Genomic DNA, 16392 nt, shown 5'->3' on the forward strand with positions numbered 1-16392 from the left:
TAGACATATTTAGATACATGAAAACTTCCCATTGCGCTACAGTTGCCTAGAATATTCAGTATAGTAACATGCTATACAAGATTGGAGCCTAGGAGCAACAGGCAGCCAATGATGTACTGTGATGTTTGCACAATGATACAATCACCTACTGACAAATTTATCAGAATGTATCCCTGCTGTTAGGTGACTTATGACTATATATACGAAAATGCATGTATACAAATATATACAAATACACTAATATGGAAAATATCCAGAAGTACTATTAAGTTTAAAAATCAAGACCCTGAAAATATTATCATTGTTTTACACACATACATTGTATGAGATCATGTATGTATGTTTGTACTCAGAAAAAAATCTAGAAGAGCACATAATAAGCTACTAATATTAGTGTTAGCTACTTTTCGAGGGTGAAGTTTGGTGAAATACGGAAGGAAGGAATCCATTCTTTTTACTTTATGCATTTCTACATTTTAAAAAACTTCATTAAGTATAAAGTGAATAATATACAATTTCTTATATTATTTAAATAAAGTGAATTTGATGTATTGAATAGCTCGGTAACTGGGTACCACTGAGACTTATATTCATTTATAGCAATGAAAAAACATGAAAATCCCTTTCTTCATTAAGCTTTTCGTGGAGGGAGATGGACAATGTGCAAACAAATCAGTACAAATTTTATTGTATGATAATAAGCACTAAAAAAATACAGCAGCAAAGAGGGGTGGAAAGAAACAGAGGTTTCTATTTTAATTAGGGTGATCAGGAAAAGACTCACAAGGTGACACCTGAGTTAGGACCTGGTGAGGTGAAGCAGTGAACCACGCAGATACGTGAGAGAGAACATTCTGGGCAGAAAAACAGCCAGTGCAAAGGTGCCAAGGCAGAAGCATGCCTGGATTGTCTGGAGAAGTCAATGTGGTCCAAACAGTGAATGACAGGCAGAAAATGATATTGCAGAGTAAAGCAGGGGTGGGCAGATCAATTAGGAACCTGAAAGCCTCTGAAAGCACTTCAGTGAAAAATGGAAGCCACTAGGGGATGTGACATGAGAAAACTCTACTCTAATAGGAACAGACTGTATGGGGACAATGGCAAATATATTTCGGGCCAGCAACAGGAGTAGCCAGGAGTAAGTAATTGAAGTGGTGAGAAGAGTCCAGACTCTGGGCTTATTTTGAAGACTTACACGAAAAGTTATGGATTAAGGTGGATGTGGAGGAGAGGACCTGAGGCTGAAACTGAAGTTTCTGGCTGGAGTAACATGAAAGACAGAATCATCATTTATGGAGATACTGTAAGATAGTTTTCTCTTATACTCAATCTTAAAATGAGGGTACAAAATAGTACTTTGATAGATTCACACCTTTAAGAATTAAAAATTCGGGCGGCTCAAAGGAGTAGGGTGCCGGCCCCATATGCTGGAGGTGGCAGGTTCAAACCCAGCCCCAGCCAAAAACTGCAAAGAAAAAAAAAAAATTAAAAATTCTCACTGAAAAGCATTATTTACTAAATTATAATAAAAATAAAATGGTGGTCAGAGAAAACACACACTTGTTCTTAACTGAAGATATAAATAGTTATTTGGTGGTAGTATTAAACTCTAACATCATAATCATAAACTTTACAATTTCAAATAAGTAGTATATCACTCATGTATTCCAATGGAATACAGATGCTTCTAAAAATATTACTCTAGAAGAAACACTGTGAACATATCATTTCAAGTTTACACAACACATAAGCTTAGAAGTATTATTTACAATATGTTATGTAGGGGATTCTTACAATGACAATAAGAATTCAGATGTTCGTTCATCAGACAAAACCATTTCTAAGAAAAGATAAATACCTTTATATAGACCAATTAAATTAGTTTAATTTTGACAGTAATCATGTATTAACATTGGAGAAGGAATTCCTTTAAAAATATATACAAAGTGTCACATAAATAGGAAGAATAATCTAAAGAGGACTTGTTAGCAACTTTGTAATACTCTTAATTGGGATAGTGATGGATTATGCTTTATTATAAAATAATAAATTTCTAATAGTTCCTACTAACAGCATACATGATAGAAGAAATGAAAATTACAGTGAAAACAGAAAGTAGTTTCTACAGTTAGAATAGGTTTTGATTGTGGTTTTTATGGATTCTACTCACTTATTAATTGTATGTTCATAGAGTGCAATGTTACAATCATTTTCTTCATTCACATCTAAATATTCAACCAGACTCTCATGTAAGAAATCTTCAAAATTCCTGGGAAAATTTTGGTGAAAAGACATTATTAGAAAGCATTTTCTACAGAAGAAACTAGCTTTCATTTAGGCCCAAAGTACCTTCCTCTCCCAGAGAGTATCAATACATTAGGATACCAACATCTTATTCTTAGAATCTAATCAACAACATCTAATAATAGAATACATTACTCAAATAAAAACAGTAAAGTGTCTGTGACTCTTATCCCTACTCCTAAAATATAAAAACCGTTTTACAAATTCCATGTAACGAAAAACTGACAGTCTCCTTTTCTTACTAGAAGAAACACTTAACTGTGCAAACCAGTTTATACCATGTAACCCCCATGATCTAAATTGATAAATATTTTACAATGTCCAAGCAAGTTCACATGGAGAAAAACACGTTTTTAACAGGCTGGCACATTTGGTGAAGAGAATTTATGTGTGTATTAAGAAGACTGATAGGCTGATAGGCACCTGTGGCTCAAGCAGCTAAGGCATCAGCCACATACACCTGAGCTAGCGGGTTCGAATCCAGCCCAGGCCTGCCAAACAACAATGGCTGCAACCAAAAAATAGCCGGGCGTTGTGGCCGGAGCCTGTAATCCCAACTACTTGGGAGACGGAGGCAAGAGAATCACTTGAGCCCATGAGTTGGAGGTTGCTGTGAGCTATGATGCCATAGCACTCTACCCAAGGCGACATCTTGAGGCTCTGTCTCAAAAAAAAAAAAAGAAGACTGATAAATTTTACTTTTGGCTATTTACCTGTACCCCTGGGCCAGCTCTTCCATATGCTTATTTGTGACTGCTGGCTTCTGTTTCTTGACAATTATGTAAGGTCTAAAATGAAAAACACACAAAAAACCCCCCCCAACAAATTAAGAATAGTTCTAGGGAAGAATTGTATCAATAAGTTAGTTTACCATAGTGAAATGAGGAAAGATGGAAAGAAATACAATCAAACTTATTCCTGGACTGCCTGAGGACACTAGGTATTTTTTTCCATGTGTGAGCAGGGTGAGGGGCCTCTCTCTCACATATACACACATACCCCCCACATGCATCTGAGTATATGTGCACAAACACACATGTACACACATAGTACTTTCCCCACGAATCTTAGGAAACACGTAATTTTGAATGAAAAGGCAACACAAAAATGATACTCAATAAAGCCTAGAAAGGAAATAAAACCTTTAATGCCGTATTTTTAAAAACTGTAATACATCATTCCAAAAGCATTTGATTTCACACTGGGAATATTTGATATATTACCCATGGAGTCAGAAAGCAAAGAAGCACTGTTACCAGAAATAATCATGGCATTTTGTTCTGAGGCTCTGATGGATATCCAGATGTTTGGAGTGGTTTGATTCAGGCTAAACATCACTAAGCTAGAGTAGCAGGTTACTTGAAACTCCATGACCCCAAAAGCATAGCTGGAAGTATGCAGCAAATAAACCTTTCTGACTTTGTGATTTTTAGTGATATAATGGGTGTAAGGTAGAGAGTATTCTGGTAGATTAACCTGTAACTGTCAGTGGTGACTTGCTTCTGAGGGCTTCACCACCACAAGGAAACACCAACACAAAGGATGGCATGCAGCATTGAAACGTCAAGGGCTGTTGCTATTTGGATAAGCAGCTCTTAGAGACAGAAGCAAGTAACCACCAGACACTTGTGAGCTCTACCCTAAAGTCCAAATAACTATTTGAGGACTAATGAGCACTTTTAAACAGTTAAGAGGAGCTGCACAATTACAAAAGGAGAACACAAGTTGTTGAAAAATGAACTGGGTGAGCTTTTCATGGAAATCAACAGTACCTCGAAATTCTGGCTCTTTCTTGGTAAGGAAGCACAGCAACACTACCGCCTCATTCAAGGGCTACAATGTAGTTCAGGTTAAGACTCATAAGTGATGACAGAAGCAGGAGGAAGACGAGATGGTCACACTTAGCTACCTTGGTTATCCTTACTTAATAAATTCTACTAATTCTTCCTCCCAGATCTGTTACACCATTATAAAATTGGTTCTAAAAACAATTAGTTTTCTTTTAGAATATGCTACATTATGCTGGACGTAACAAAAGATAAAAATCCTAAAAATGAATAATCTAGAAGTTGTCCTTGTTTTTCTTGCCCCCTCCTGGACCACGTTGTTATTAGCTATAAATATGCACTTAATGTGTGCCTGGTACCTTACAAGGCACTTACCACTTTATTCTTCTATCAGTCAGTTCTCAGGTCAATCCTAGGCAGGCATTAATATCTACACTTCAGAGCCAAGGAAACAAAGGCTCATAAACTTAAGTAATGTACTCAGAGTCACATAAATCATTAAGTGGGAAGTTAGAATTTGAATACAGGTACATCATCAGCTAACCATTCTTTGTTTGCAAAAAAGAGAAATCAGTTCTGGCTAACATAAGTAAAAACAGAATTTAATGGAAACATTAACAATTTAGTGGAAGGACAAGAATCGAAGAAAAAGGTGAAATGCTCAACCTCAGAAAGATGAGGAACTACAGCAGTCCCAAGGATCCAGAAAATGAAGAGTAATGCAGTTTCTCTGTGTATCACTATCAGAATGAACCAATTCCAACCACTTCCTTCCCTTGATTTATTCTGCTTGGGATTGAAATTCTCTGAAGAAGAGTGTCTGCATAGGTTCTCTTGGGTCATATGGCTGACACTTGGCTGGGGAAGAGAGGACACCAGACCGATCATCCCAGGAAGACTAGACCAGCAGGGAGGGGCAGTCCCCAAAGGAAAATGAGGTAATGTATTCAGAGGGAGAAAAGGATGCCAGGTAGACAGAACAACAGCAGCCCACTCTCTCACCTCTGACGGGGACTCCCAACTACTGTTAACTCATCGCCTTGTGCTTTATTTTAATACTACTGGAGGTCCACAGAGAATGACTATATGTTCAAATGACTATATAGATACCAAACTGTTGAATATAGCAAAGCAAGGGAAGGCTTATGAAACAAGGTAATGTCCTCAGCAATGTCTCTGCATCCCCCCTAAACCAGATACTATGTCACATTTGTTTTTGAACCCCACCTTCTATACAGCACATGTGCAGAATAACCCCTTAATAAATATCTGCTTAATAAATAAAAGAAACCTACTTTTCTACTGGGTCTGAAGTTATTTTATTTCTTCAGGCCTCCATGTTTTCATTCTGGCCTTTTCTTAGCTATTCTCTCTTACTGTACATTCAAGTAACAAAATCCTATTCATTCTTTTAAAGCTCAGTTTGTGGCAATAGAATGCAGTGGATAAAATCAGGATTGGTGAAGTAAAACAAGTTCTAAGGATCTTCAGTTAAAAACAGACTAAATCGGGCGGCGCTTGTGGCTCAGTGAGCAGGGCGCCGGCCCCATATACTGAGGGTGGCAGGTTCAAACCCGGCCCCGGCCAAACTGCAACAAAAAAATAGCTGGGCGTTGTGGCGGGCGCCTGTAGTCCCAGCTACTTGGGAGGCTGAGGCAGGAGAATTGCCTAGGCCCAGGAGTTGGAGGTTGCTGTGAGCTGTGTGACGCCACGGCACTCTACCAAGGGCGATAAAATGAAACTCTGTCTCTACAAAAAAAAAAAAAAAAACAGACTCCATCATCTCTAGCTTTAGATAAGATACTTAGCCTCACTAACCCAAACTCACAGGGTTAAATGACGTTAACACCTTACACAATTATTATATCCATTAAAATAATAAGATAGTGGCTAGGATAAATTACCCACATAGTTGATTGTTATTAGTAATTATTTCTGTTTCTCTAAACAGACTGAGCTCTCTGAGGGCAGAGACTGTCTCCCACTAATCTCTGAATCCTCAGTATCTAAGATTCATGCATATTCATGAAGTATTTGCTAATGGAATTAAATTTATTATAACAATGAAAGATGTTAAAGTAGCTTCAAAAACAAAAACAAATTTCTCTCAAAAGTAAATATAAAAAGATTCTTAATAGCTCTTTTTAGTAACATATACCTGCACAGCCTTCCTCCATCAGAGGAAATGTAGACACATCGATCTGTAAGATTTGTTGAGATGGAAACAAATTCATTGATATATCCTGCTCTTCGCATCAGTCGAAATGTATTCACTAGTTTTTTATGGTCTCGAATGACACCAAGGATGTTACCTATGCAAAAAGAAGAAAGAATACTTAAGACAGAAGTAAAAAAATATAATATGGTTTAAAATAAATAAATTTATAAATAATAAGCAGCACTGAGTAGTTATTTGAAAATACTCTTTATTGACACCTATAGCCAGCCCAAAAGGCTGAAAGGAAGTAATACATCACAGTGGTTCACAGTGGACCTGGAGTCCAGGGCCAGTCCTACTACATATTGTCTGAGTAATATTGGAAAAGTTAGCTTCATTTTCCTCACCTACAACACAGTGCTGGGAGCATGCACTTGTGATCCAGACCACTTGAGTTTGTACATTACCTCTATGACTTCCGCACAATGGTTGGGAAGACTAAACGAGTTCATCTATGAATTTGAACCAAAGAAAAAGGATCCTCTTGACACAGGCTGTTGACACATAAGTTATCAACTGGCTGAATATAGTTAACTCACTATTATTTCTGCAGAGTGACTCAGCTATTCAACCTGTACTTGAATTAAAGATGTGTTGAATCTTATTCCACTGTGATATGCTAGCAGCTAATCTCTACAGCAGTGTTTTTCAAACTTATTTATCTTACGGCACACTTGAACCTATAGTTAAATTTCTGTGCACACTTAAAATCAGCCCACGGAACATAGTCCAAAATCGACCACATGCTAGGCCACAAATCTAACCTCAGCAAATTTAAAGAAATAGAAATTATTCCTTGCATCTTCTCCGACCATCATGGAATAAAAGTTGAACTCAATAATAACAGGAACCTGCATACCCATACAAAAACATGGAAGCTAAACAACCTTGGATGCTGAAGGATAGATGGGCTATAGACGAGATTAAGAAGGAAATCACCAAATTTTTGGAACAAAACAACAATCAAGACACGAATTACCAGAACCTCTGGGATACTGCAAAGGCAGTCCTAAGAGGGAAATTTATAACACTACAAGCCTTCCTCGAGAAAACGGAAAGAGAAGAAGTTAATAACTTACTGGGACATCTCAAGCAACTGGAGAAGGAAGAACACTCCAACCCCAAACCCAGCAGAAGAAAAGAAATAACCAAAATCAGAGCAGAATTAAATGAAATTGAAAACAAAAGAATTATACAACAGATCAATAAATCCAAAAGTTGGTTTTTTGAAAAGATCAATAAAATATATAAACCTTTGGCCAACCTAACCAGGAAAAAAAAGAGTAAAATCTCTAAATTTCATCTATCAGAAATGGTAACGATTAATTAACAACAGACCCCTCAGAAATTCAAAAAATCCTTAACGTATACAAGAAACTACTCTCAGAAATATGAAAATCTGAAAGAAATCGACCAATACCTGGAAGTACACAACCTACCAAGCCTTAGCCAGAACGAAGTGGAAATGTTGAACAGGCCTATATCAAGTTCTGAAATAGCATCGACTATACAAAATCTCCCTAAAAAGAAAAGCCCAGGACCAGATGGCTTTACGTCAGAAGTCTACCAAACCTTTAAAGAAGAACTAGTACCTATATTACTAAACCTCTTCCAAAATATAGAAAAAGAAGGAATATTACCCAACACATTCTACGAAGCAAACAACACATTGATCCCCAAACCAGGGAAAGACCCAACAAGAAAAACAAATTATAGACCAGTATCACCAATGAATATTGATGCTAAAATACTCAATAAGATCCTAAACAAACAGAATCCAAAAACACATCAAAAAAATTATACACCCCGACCAAGTGAGATTTATCCCAGGGACTCAAGGCTAGTTCAATATATGTAAATCTATAAATGTAACTCAGCACATAAACAAACTAAAAAATAAGGACCATATGATTCTTTCAATTGATGCAGAAAAGCTTTTAATAATATCCAGCATCCCTTCATGATCAGAACACTTAAGAAAATTGGTATAGAAGGGACATTTCTTAAACTATTAGAGGCCATCTACAGCAAACCCACAGCCAGTATCATATTGAATGGAGTTAAATTGAAATCATTTCCACTTAGATCAGGAACCAGGCAAGGTTGCCCACTGTCTTCATTGCTCTTTAACATTGTAAAGGAAGTGTTAGCCATTGCAATTAGGGAAGAAAAGGCGATCAAGGGTATCCACGTAGGGTCAGAAGAGATCAAACTTTCACTCTTTGCAGATGATATGATCGTATATCTGGAAAACACTAGGGATTCTACTACAAAATTTTTAGAAGTGATCAAGGAATATAGCAATGTCTCAGGCTACAAAATCAACACCCATAAATCTGTAGCCTTTATATATACCAACAATAACCAAGCCGAAAAAATAGTCAAGGACTCTATTCCTTTGACAGTAGTGCCAAAGATGATGAAATATTTGGAAGTATACCTAACAAAGGATGTGAAAGATCTCTACATAGAGAACTATGAAACTTTAAGAAAAGAAATAGCTGAAGATGTTAACAAATAGAAAAACATACCATGCTCATGGCTGGGAAGAATCAACATTGTTAAAATGTCTATACTACTCAAAGCGATATATAATTTTAATGCAATTCCTATTAAAGCTCCATTGTCATATTTTAAAGATCTTGAAAAAATAATACTTCATTTTATGTGGAATCAGAAAAAAACCTCAAACAGCCAAAACATTACTCAGAAATAAAAACACAGCAGGAGGAATCATGCTACCAAACCTGATATAACCCGATAGTGATCAAAACAGCATGGTATTGGCACAAAAACAGAGAAGTAGATGTCTGGAACAGAATAAAGAACCAAGAGATGGATCCAGTTACTTACCGTTATTTGATCTTTGACAAGCCAATTAAAAACATTCAGTGGGGAAAAGATTCCCTTTTTAACAAATGGTGCTGGGTGAACTGGCTGGCAACCCATAGAAGATTGAAACTGGACCCGCACCTTTCACCATTAACTAAGACAGACTCTCACTGGATAAAAGATTTAGACTTAAGACATGAAACTATAAAAATACTTGAAGAAAGTGCAGGGAAAACTCTTGAAGGAATTGGCCTGGGTGAATATTTTATGAGGAGGACTCCCCAAGCAATTGCAGCAGTATTAAAAATACACTACTGGGACCTGATCAAACTAAAAAGCTTCTGCATAGCCAAGGACATAGTAGTAAAGCAAGCAGACAGCCCTCAGAATGGGACAAAATATTTGCAGGTTATACCTCTGATAAAGGTCTAATAACCAGAATCCACAGAGAACTCAAAGGTATTAGCAAGAAAAGAACACGTGATCCCATCTCAGGGTGGGCAAAGGACTTGAAGAGAAACTTCTCTAAAGAAGACAGACGCGTGATCTACAGACACATGAAAAAAAGCTCATCATCCTTAATCATCAGAGAAATGCAAATCAAATCTACTTTGAGATATCACCTAACCCCAGTAAGAGTAGCCCACATAACAAAATCCCAAAACCAGAGATGTTGGCGTGGATGCGGAGAAAAGGACACACTTCTACACTGCTGGTGGGAATGCACACTAATACATTACTTCTGGAAGGATGTCTGGAGAATACTTAGAGACCTAAAAATAGACCTGCCATTCGATCCTATAATTCCTTTACTAGGTTTATACCCAGAAGACCAAAAATCACAATATAACAAAGACATCCGTACCAGAATGTTTATTGCAGCCCAATTCATAATTCCTAAGTCATGGAAGAAGCCCAAGTGCCCATCGACCCACGAATGGACTGGCAAATTGTGGTACATGTATACCATGGAATATTATGCAGCCTTCAAGAAAGATGGAGACTTTACCTCTTTCATGTTTACATGGATGGAGCTGGAACATATTCTTCTTAGCAAAGTATTTCAGGAATGGAAGAAAAAGTATCCAATGTACTCAGCCCCACTATGAAGCTAAATTATAGCTTTCACATGAAGGCTATAACCCAACTATAGCACAAGACTACGCGGAAAGGGCCAAGGAAGGGGAACGGACGGGGGAGCTTAGGGTGGAGGGAAGGTAATGGGTTGAGGCCACACCTACGGTACATCTTAGAATGGATACGGGCGAAACTTACTAAAGGCAGAATACAAATGTCTACATGCAGTAACTAAGAAAATGCCGTGAAGGCTATGTTGAACAGTTTGATGAGAATATTTCAGATTGTATATGAAACCAGCACATTGTACCCCTTGATTGCACTAATGTACACAGCTATGATTTAACAATTAAAAAAATATATATATATACTTCCTGCGCTATGAACTTCTTTCAAAAATATTTTAATTAATGATCTTTAAAAATGTTCATAGCACACCTAAGATCCCCTAATGGCACACTAGTGCGCCGTGACACACTAGTTGAAAATCACTGCTGTATCCTCCCAGAACCTTGGATAACCCAGCCAAGAGAATAGTTATTTCTGTTATTTTTTTTCTACCTTCAAATAAAAGTCAATCTGAGTTCAGAATTAAGAGTATATTTGTGCTTTAAATACAAGGATAACAGTGCACTTCCTCCCGTTCCCACAGATTGTTTACGATCAACATGTCTTTGTAATACACTCACCATTAAGAAAAACAAGAAATACATTTGGGTAAGAGAGCTCCTCCCCACATAATAAATTCACATCTTCTACTCCCAGATTACTGGCTAATTTAACAATGGGTCCATCTTCCATGTCAGTTGTGATGTGTGTCATAAGGGCCAAGTTTTTAACCAAACCACATGCCTAAAAAACAAAAGATGGTCATTTCTAAGAATGAACATTAGTTTCACAAAGAATAGTTAATGTCTGAAAACAGTGCCACTTTGCTGGTGACAATGCAAAGCAGTCCACATTGATGATTCACACAAAAGCCTTTAAAATGTATGTATCTTTTCACCCAGAGGATTTTATTTTAAGGTACAAGCAAGGATATAAAATAGATTTAGCTACAGAAATGCTCAGCACAGTAATATTTGCATTGCAAAGGTTGATGACATCATAAATGTCCAACAAAGAGATTACATGAACAATTATTCCTAGACAATAGAACATCATAGTCATTAATATGACATTGTATAAAATCAGTAAAGAAAAATAGTATTAATAGATAAAAAGTATAAATTTCTGGCCTGAAATGGAAACTATAAAATAACTGGGCAGAACTCTAGGGTTTCTTGGTCATGAAAAGCAAAAGAAAGACTGAAAAGCCCTTTCAGATTAAAAGAGACAAGAAAATCTGGCAACAAAAAACCATGTGTGATCCTGGATCAGAAAAAAGACATTAGTGAAAAAACTGGCAAAATCTGAATAAGGTCTACTAAGTTAGTATTGTTATCAAAGTTAATTTCTTAAGGTTAGTAACTGTGCTGTGGTTATGTAAATGTTCACATTTGGAAAATCTAGGTGAAGGACTATAGAAAATCTTTACACTATGTTTGTAATGTTTTTGTATATCTAAAATTATTTCAAAATGAAAAGGAAATGAATCTTTTTAAATTTCTATACAACCAAAAAATTCTAAGACAAAAATATCGACAGAATATAGCAAATTAGAAAAAAAGTTTGAGACACATGTGACATATAAAGATTATATCTTAAATTCATAAAAACCATCTACTATAGTAATATACAAAATAGCTACTTTACAAAATTATCTAAAGCAATCTCTGGAGAATTTAGTGTTTCGAAGCTCAGGATGTATAAATTAGGCAAATTTGATAAACCACATAATTTTAGTAAGAATTTCCACATGGTTTAAGACAAATTAGGAGAAGAGTAATTTCTAAACATCACAACTCTACATATATATAGACTCCCATTTTTTACTTTCTTCCAAGTCATAACTTAATTCCTACACTTTGGCACCTATATCTTTTACATATTACAACTTATTTGTTCAATCGGTGTTTGTTCCTGGGGCCTCTACTTTGACTAGGCCCAATGCTAGGAGGCTTGAGATACAATGAACTTTCCTTCCTTTGGAAGTTTACAATTTAGAAGGAACAGAATCAAGTAAAATCAACAATGGTAACCAAAGGAGAAAGGGCCATGACACAGTGAGTAGTGGGTGCTATAGAAGTAAACCTATTTAAATTCCCTGACTTAGTGTTTAGGTAGTGCTTGTGTTTCTCGCCTAAGTGAGTCAGAATCCATGTTAGATCTTGGGCTGTACACTACTAGTTGGCTGCAATTGAGTCTACAATGTCTTCTAAGCACAGCTAAAGAAAGTAAGGAACTGCTCAAAATGAGATCCTCCTTAGCTTAAAGGTGACAGGACTCTAAATTTTCTTTCACATTCTTACCCCCCCTTGCATGGTTTGATTCTCAGGATAAATTAAAATATGCGACAAAAATGTGGACTGTGTTTCTATTTAGGTGACATACTATATATCAAATGCTTCTGTAGGTTATAGTTTTGGAAAGATACATAAGCATGTCAATAGTTCTCTCCTAGGTAAGTGGCTGACCAAATAAAGGATGTGGCCTGCAGGATGGGGACAGAAGCAGAACCCTCCTTTGAAGTATTACTAACACTCCTTAGGTACCTTACCTCTCCTTCGGGAGTGTCTGAAGGACAAAGCATTCCCCACTGAGATGGCTGGAGAGAGCGAGGACCACTCACTTTCCTTGTTTTTTCAAACTGGGAAGATATTCTTGTCATCATGCCCAGGGCAGATATGTATGACAAGCGAGACAGCACTTGGGTCACACCTTGGCGGTCCATTTTAAATCTCTTTAGAGACCAGTTTCCCTGTAGAGAGATGAAAGACACAGGACTATCCCTAAACCATTCAGATACTGCCAGATACTGTACAGTCACTTTGAGAAGTTCATCGTAAGAACTGCTTGCTTACAAAAGTAGAACCATAATATCTGTTCAGAATTCAAAATCTCACAATTAAAATTATAATTTAGCCAAGTCAATCACTGGAGTTTTCTAAAAATATAATAAGCATTACCTATATCCAGCAACCATATCAGAATGCTTCATTGCAACAACCATCACAGCTGAGCAGTTGTCTTCTGAGCAACCAAGTATATACCGAACAAGGCAGTTCAACCAGAGATTTCCACTACCAGTAGTAAGCTAACTGATAAAATACCAGCAAATTCTATATACAAGTAAAGTAAAACTAGTTTGAAATTCAAAGAGATAATTTCATGTTGGTATGTGTTATTATTTGTATATATTTCAAAATTCTTTAAGTAGAGAAAAATACAGCAACACAAAAATAACTCTGAAAGCAGTTATTACGGATAATGAAGAAACTATAGGCTTCTTAACTGAGGCTCAAGTAATCTAAAAATTATATCTATATATTTATATTAAGAAATATATACACTATAGCTATCATGTCATATTAAAATAGATTCATATGAAATAAATCTAGAACTTAAATTTACTTTATCTCCTATGCATTTAATGTATTATTTTAAATATTTTATAGTTGTTTTAATTACATACACTAAATAATATTCTCAAGGATAATTTAAAGATTAAGGTTAGAAATTGTTAAAATTGTTTGGGGTGCTCCTTCTAAATGGGCACAATGTAGGCGTGTATGGCACACCTTTTGGGTGTAGGACATAGCTATAAGCAGGACTCTACCTTAGAATTTCAAATATTGTAATTGGGTCGTTTGTACCCTTCACATTAACCTAAAATTAAAAACAATAAACTGTTAAAATTTAAATTCATGATAATATGAATGAACAGTAGAAAATAGTATGCTTTGAAAAAGCAAAGTAGAAAATAAAATGTCAAAAAAAAAATGGTTAACTCAATTATCTTTCTAATTCCAAAGAGAAAATTTGCATTTGCTGTGATTCTTCATTGCTCCTTTGAGAACCTGATGAAAACTATTAGTGTTCTCTTAAGAGAAATGCACATGGGACCATAACCACAAAAGTTTACATCCAATTTTAGGAGAAAATTCATGGATCCCAGGTTAAAAACTCTTGTAGTGGAAAAATTGCTAGGGTTTCAGAAGAAAATTAAGTGATCTGTTTGCAGATCTGTTAGGGAGAGTTCCTTCACAAATTAAAGTTTGAGTAACTGAAATGTAATTAAATTAAGTATGGTGAAGATCTATCACTTCAGAACCTCGAGTTTTTGATAACATGGAAAACAACTAAATTCTAGGAAAAAACTCTATTATAGGGCAAATAAACAGAGCAAACACATATATCTCACAAAATAACTTCTTAGATTGCTTATTCAGTTAACTCCTTCTATCCCTGAATGAAAATGAATCTAGTAAACTAACTCATGCTCAGAGAGTAAGTACAAATAAGGTAAAGAAATATTCAGCACAGAGCTCAAATAAGACAGCAGCTGTTGGCAAATAGGAAATAGATGGAAAGTGAAACCAAGATGTTCAGCAAGAGAATTTGTTCTTGTATTCGCAGGAGTATTACAAAAAGGAAATAAGAGGAACAAACAAGAGGTCTAAAACTACTCTGAGAAAAATTTACTTGGTGAAAACATTCTACTAAGGGTAAGACTCGCCGATTTTTAAAGGTTGATTTTTTTCTGGTTGTCTACAGGTAGAGGCATACCTGCAACAAAGCCTACAAATTATTTTTCTAATAAGCAGCCTCATCAGGGAGATAAAGCAGTGTCATTTAGGGGCAAAAGAACTACTCAAAACAGCTATTATGACCTGAAAATGACGGACCAGAAAGCAAGAAAAACCAATTATAACAGAAGTGTGCTCAATTACTCTTTGGAGGCTTTTCTTTAAGCATTTAAGGATCTACCTTCAGACAAGTTTTGGGGCACCAGAGTTTAATGTACCGATACAGGCACAAAGGCGTGGTTCAGCTCAAGTTTAGACATAGCTGTCACTGAAAGCATCGCTTACACAGACGCACAAAAAATTTCTAAAGTCAAGTACTAAAGCAAATCTGCACTAATTCTTTCATCGTTAAGGGATATCAACATGTTAGGCTATACAATGTTTTTGTTGGGGCAAAACCCCATCCATAAAACTAATTTTATGTCTGACATACAAAGCATGACCCAGATTTCATCAGATTGACCCATAGTTATTATGCTTTAAGAAAGGGAGCAATAACCTATCTGATAACCTTTTATGAATAGCCTGAGGCCCTGAATACACAGCAGCTGCTGTGGACTGAATTCACTGTAGATGTGAGGAACAGCTGATAGGCTTTTAAAGAATATTAACCTACTATGAAATGAAAAATTTTGTATTGTTTTAGACAAAAGTTGCCAATTACTAATCCTGCTTGAAATATGTCAATTTTACTACAGAAAATAATGAAGGAAAGTATCCATTAAAAGAATGGCTATTAACAGTTAAACTAAAAGATGTTTCTTCTTTGTAAGAGTAACTATTTTCTTATTGTTTCACATAACAGTAACTATAATGTAGTAGGAAAATTATAACAAAATTCCTAGTGATGACATTTAAATTTTATCTTTCAAAGTAGAAAATTTGTAATTTGTAAACATTCTGTTAACTGTATCTATCTTACCCTGATTCACAAAGTACCTTATGTTTCCATTCCATTGAATAGATTTATAAATAAATTACAAAACTCTAAACCAGTGGTTCTCAACCTTCCTAATTCCACGATTCTTTAATACACTTCCTCATGTTGTGGTGACCCCCAACCATAAAATTATTTTCGTTGCTCCTTCATAACTGTAATTTTGCTACTGTTATGAATTGTAATGTAAATATCTGACATGCGGATGTATTTTCATTGTTACAAAGGAGTCGCAACCCACAGGTTGAGAACCGCTGCTCTAAACCAATGACTGAAAACTTACAGTAGAAATGGCATTCACCATGCCATTGGTAATCTGGTCTTGGCGCATGTGCTTCACAACATCAAACTGGGCTGCTCTTTGCTTAGGGATCACTTGGTCGGCAATCTTCTTCATTTCAGAATTAAATTTTTTGAACAAATCTTCAAAAAGAAGTGATAAAAGCTGAAAAAGAAAAGAAAAATATATGGTGATCTTTCAAAAAGCACTATGAGGCTATTCTAATAAACTTTAGGACTTAAGGCTTTGGTTAAAAAAAAAAAAAGATG

General features: G+C 35.9%; 1 protein-coding gene across 2 annotated transcripts in view; it reads right to left on the reverse strand.

Moving 5' to 3' along the window:
* The window catches only part of POLR3B (RNA polymerase III subunit B), a 129466-nt gene that overhangs the window by 56759 nt on the left and 56315 nt on the right, over nt 1-16392 (reverse strand). For both annotated transcript variants that reach the window (XM_053585261.1, XM_053585262.1), the window contains 6 exons: nt 16127-16288; nt 12878-13078; nt 10908-11070; nt 6250-6403; nt 3018-3092; nt 2171-2269 (listed from right to left, as the gene is read on the reverse strand). In XM_053585261.1, coding sequence (XP_053441236.1) covers nt 2171-2269; nt 3018-3092; nt 6250-6403; nt 10908-11070; nt 12878-13078; nt 16127-16288 — 854 coding nt within the window. The remainder of the gene's footprint in view (nt 1-2170; nt 2270-3017; nt 3093-6249; nt 6404-10907; nt 11071-12877; nt 13079-16126; nt 16289-16392) is intronic.

Source organism: Nycticebus coucang, chromosome 3 (genome assembly GCF_027406575.1).
Source record: "Nycticebus coucang isolate mNycCou1 chromosome 3, mNycCou1.pri, whole genome shotgun sequence".
Lineage (NCBI taxonomy): Eukaryota > Metazoa > Chordata > Mammalia > Primates > Lorisidae > Nycticebus > Nycticebus coucang.